This window comes from Misgurnus anguillicaudatus, unplaced genomic scaffold, assembly GCF_027580225.2.
Source record: "Misgurnus anguillicaudatus unplaced genomic scaffold, ASM2758022v2 HiC_scaffold_34, whole genome shotgun sequence".
Classification (NCBI taxonomy): Eukaryota; Metazoa; Chordata; class Actinopteri; order Cypriniformes; family Cobitidae; genus Misgurnus; species Misgurnus anguillicaudatus.
In genome coordinates this window covers 3457732-3459822 of record NW_027395284.1, presented here as the reverse complement: position 1 = coordinate 3459822, position 2091 = coordinate 3457732, and the positions used below count along the sequence as shown (strand labels likewise).

The 2091-nt window shown below is 48.1% G+C and overlaps 1 protein-coding gene across 1 annotated transcript; it reads left to right on the top strand.

The window, feature by feature from the left end:
- Positions 1-269: 269 nt before the first annotated feature.
- LOC141363405 (urotensin-2 receptor-like) lies at positions 270-1748 on the top strand. The gene has a single exon (XM_073866075.1). It carries the CDS (start codon positions 619-621, stop codon positions 1663-1665), a length of 1047 nt encoding a protein of 348 aa, XP_073722176.1. The 5' UTR covers positions 270-618; the 3' UTR covers positions 1666-1748.
- The last annotated feature ends 343 nt before the right edge of the window (positions 1749-2091 follow it).

Sequence of the window (2091 nt, the reverse complement as noted above, 5' to 3'; positions counted from 1 at the left end):
TGAGTTTTGAGTTTGTAATGTGTGATTTCTAATAAGTTTACATATATTTAAATATATACGGCTGACGATATGAATGCATGTGTACGTGTTTGTACATAAGTGTGAATGAATGGTTATTGAGAGGCTGTCTGTCACAGGAGTGTGTGAAGCTCTCGTGATTCAAGCTAATGATGAATGTTATATTACACCTAACTGAGAGAGAGAGAGAGAGAGAGAGAGAGAGAGAGAGAGAGAGGAGAGAGAGAGAGAGAGAGAGAGAGAGAATAAACCCAGAAAAATCAAAGAGAGTTGTGCAGACAAAAGTACTAAGACTGAGCTGGATGGACACATCAGACACCAGCAGGAGACCCGGAGCAGAAAACCTTTGGATTATGTTTAAAGTTGAGGATGGAGGGTTGGTTTGGAATGAATCAGATTGGAGCGGTTTTGGGTCATGGGTATGTTTGGGACTTTGCGTTGTGACTTTTCCTATATTTCCATGTTCATGTGCTAATTTAATGTTGGTGATTTGGACAAAGACTCGTCTTTGATGGAATTGAAAACATAACTTCAGTGTTACCTTCAGTCTGATAGAAAAAGTTTAGTTATTTACCCAGAAATCTCTCTCATCTGTGAATAATGAGTCAAATGTCTAACAGCAGCGTGGCGGGGGGCAGCAGTGTGGGTGGTAGTGGTGTGTGGGTGACTCCGTTCCTGGGGGCCACACTGGTAACCATGTGTATTTTGGGCGTGGCAGGAAACCTGTACACCCTGGTCATAATGCACTCGACCACGTTACGGCGTGCCAGATCCATGTACGTCTTCATTATAAACCTGGCATTGGCCGACTTGCTCTACCTGGGCACCATCCCGTTTGTGGTGTGCACGTACTTCGCCCATGATTGGTTCTTTGGGGAATTGGGCTGCAGGCTGCTCTTGAGCCTGGATCTCCTCACCATGCACGCCAGTGTATTCGTCCTGGTCGCCATGAGTCTAGAGCGATACCGGGCCGTGGCGACCCCTTTTGGAGCGCGCCGTTCGACCATCCGCGGTCACTGGCTGATGGCATTGGGCATCTGGGCAGCGGCATTTGTCCTGACATTTCCCATGATGGTCATGATCCGTCTGAGAGAGGGGCGGCCGGGCGCGGTGGGGCTCGTCAAACGCATCTGCTTTCCCACGTGGACCCCCGAGGCATTCAAAGCTTATCTCACCGCCCTGTTCGTCACCAGCATGCTACTGCCCGGCCTGCTGATGGTGGGACTCTACGCCGGTCTTGCCCGACACTACTGGGCAGCACAGAGCAGCCTGGCCCAGCGAGGGACGAGCGGAAGACGATCTTCGACGTCCGTGCGGAGACGGAAACTGAAGCTCAGAGTTGTGGGAATGATCTTCTGTATCGTGGTGGTGTACTGGGCGTGTTTCCTGCCTTTCTGGGGTTGGCAGATGGCAAAGCTCTTTTCGTCCGAATCTCTGCGTTCGCTGTCGCCTGCCGCTCACACGTACGTCAACTTCTTCGTTACCTGCCTGACGTACGGCAACAGCTGCATCAACCCGCTGCTCTACACGCTGCTGACGCGTAACTACCGGGACTACCTGAGCCAGAGAGGTCAGTCCTCGTGTGGGAGTCGAGGTGATCAGGGTTCGGCTGTGGCAATCAATGGCCTCCAGGATCGTACAGGCTGATATTAAGATGAGGTCATGCTATAGCGGTGGTCACCAACCTTTTCACGCCCAAGATCCCCAACCTCAGCCTTGATAAAAAGCAAGATATACCCATCAGACTGAACCTCCAACTTGAGGCATTTATTTAGGCTTATTATATTTGAATGACATATAATGCCTTGATTCAATTTTCAAATGTCAAGAAAACTCGTAATATTTAAAGGGGACATTTCACAAGACTTTTTTTAAGATGTCAAATAAATCTTTGGTGTCCTCAGAGTACATGTGTGAAGTTTTAGCTCAATATCATATAAATAATTTATTAAAACATGTTAAAATTGACACTTTGTTAGGTGTGAGCAAAAGTGCGGCGTTTTGGGGTGTGTCCTTTAAAATGCAAATGAGCTGATCTCTGCACTAAATGTCAGTGTTGTGGTTCGATGCAGA

Coding starts and splice junctions, on each gene's coding strand:
- LOC141363405 (XM_073866075.1), top strand. CDS start 619: ATGAGTCAAATGTCTAACAGCAGCGTGGCGGGGGGCAGCAGTGTGGGT.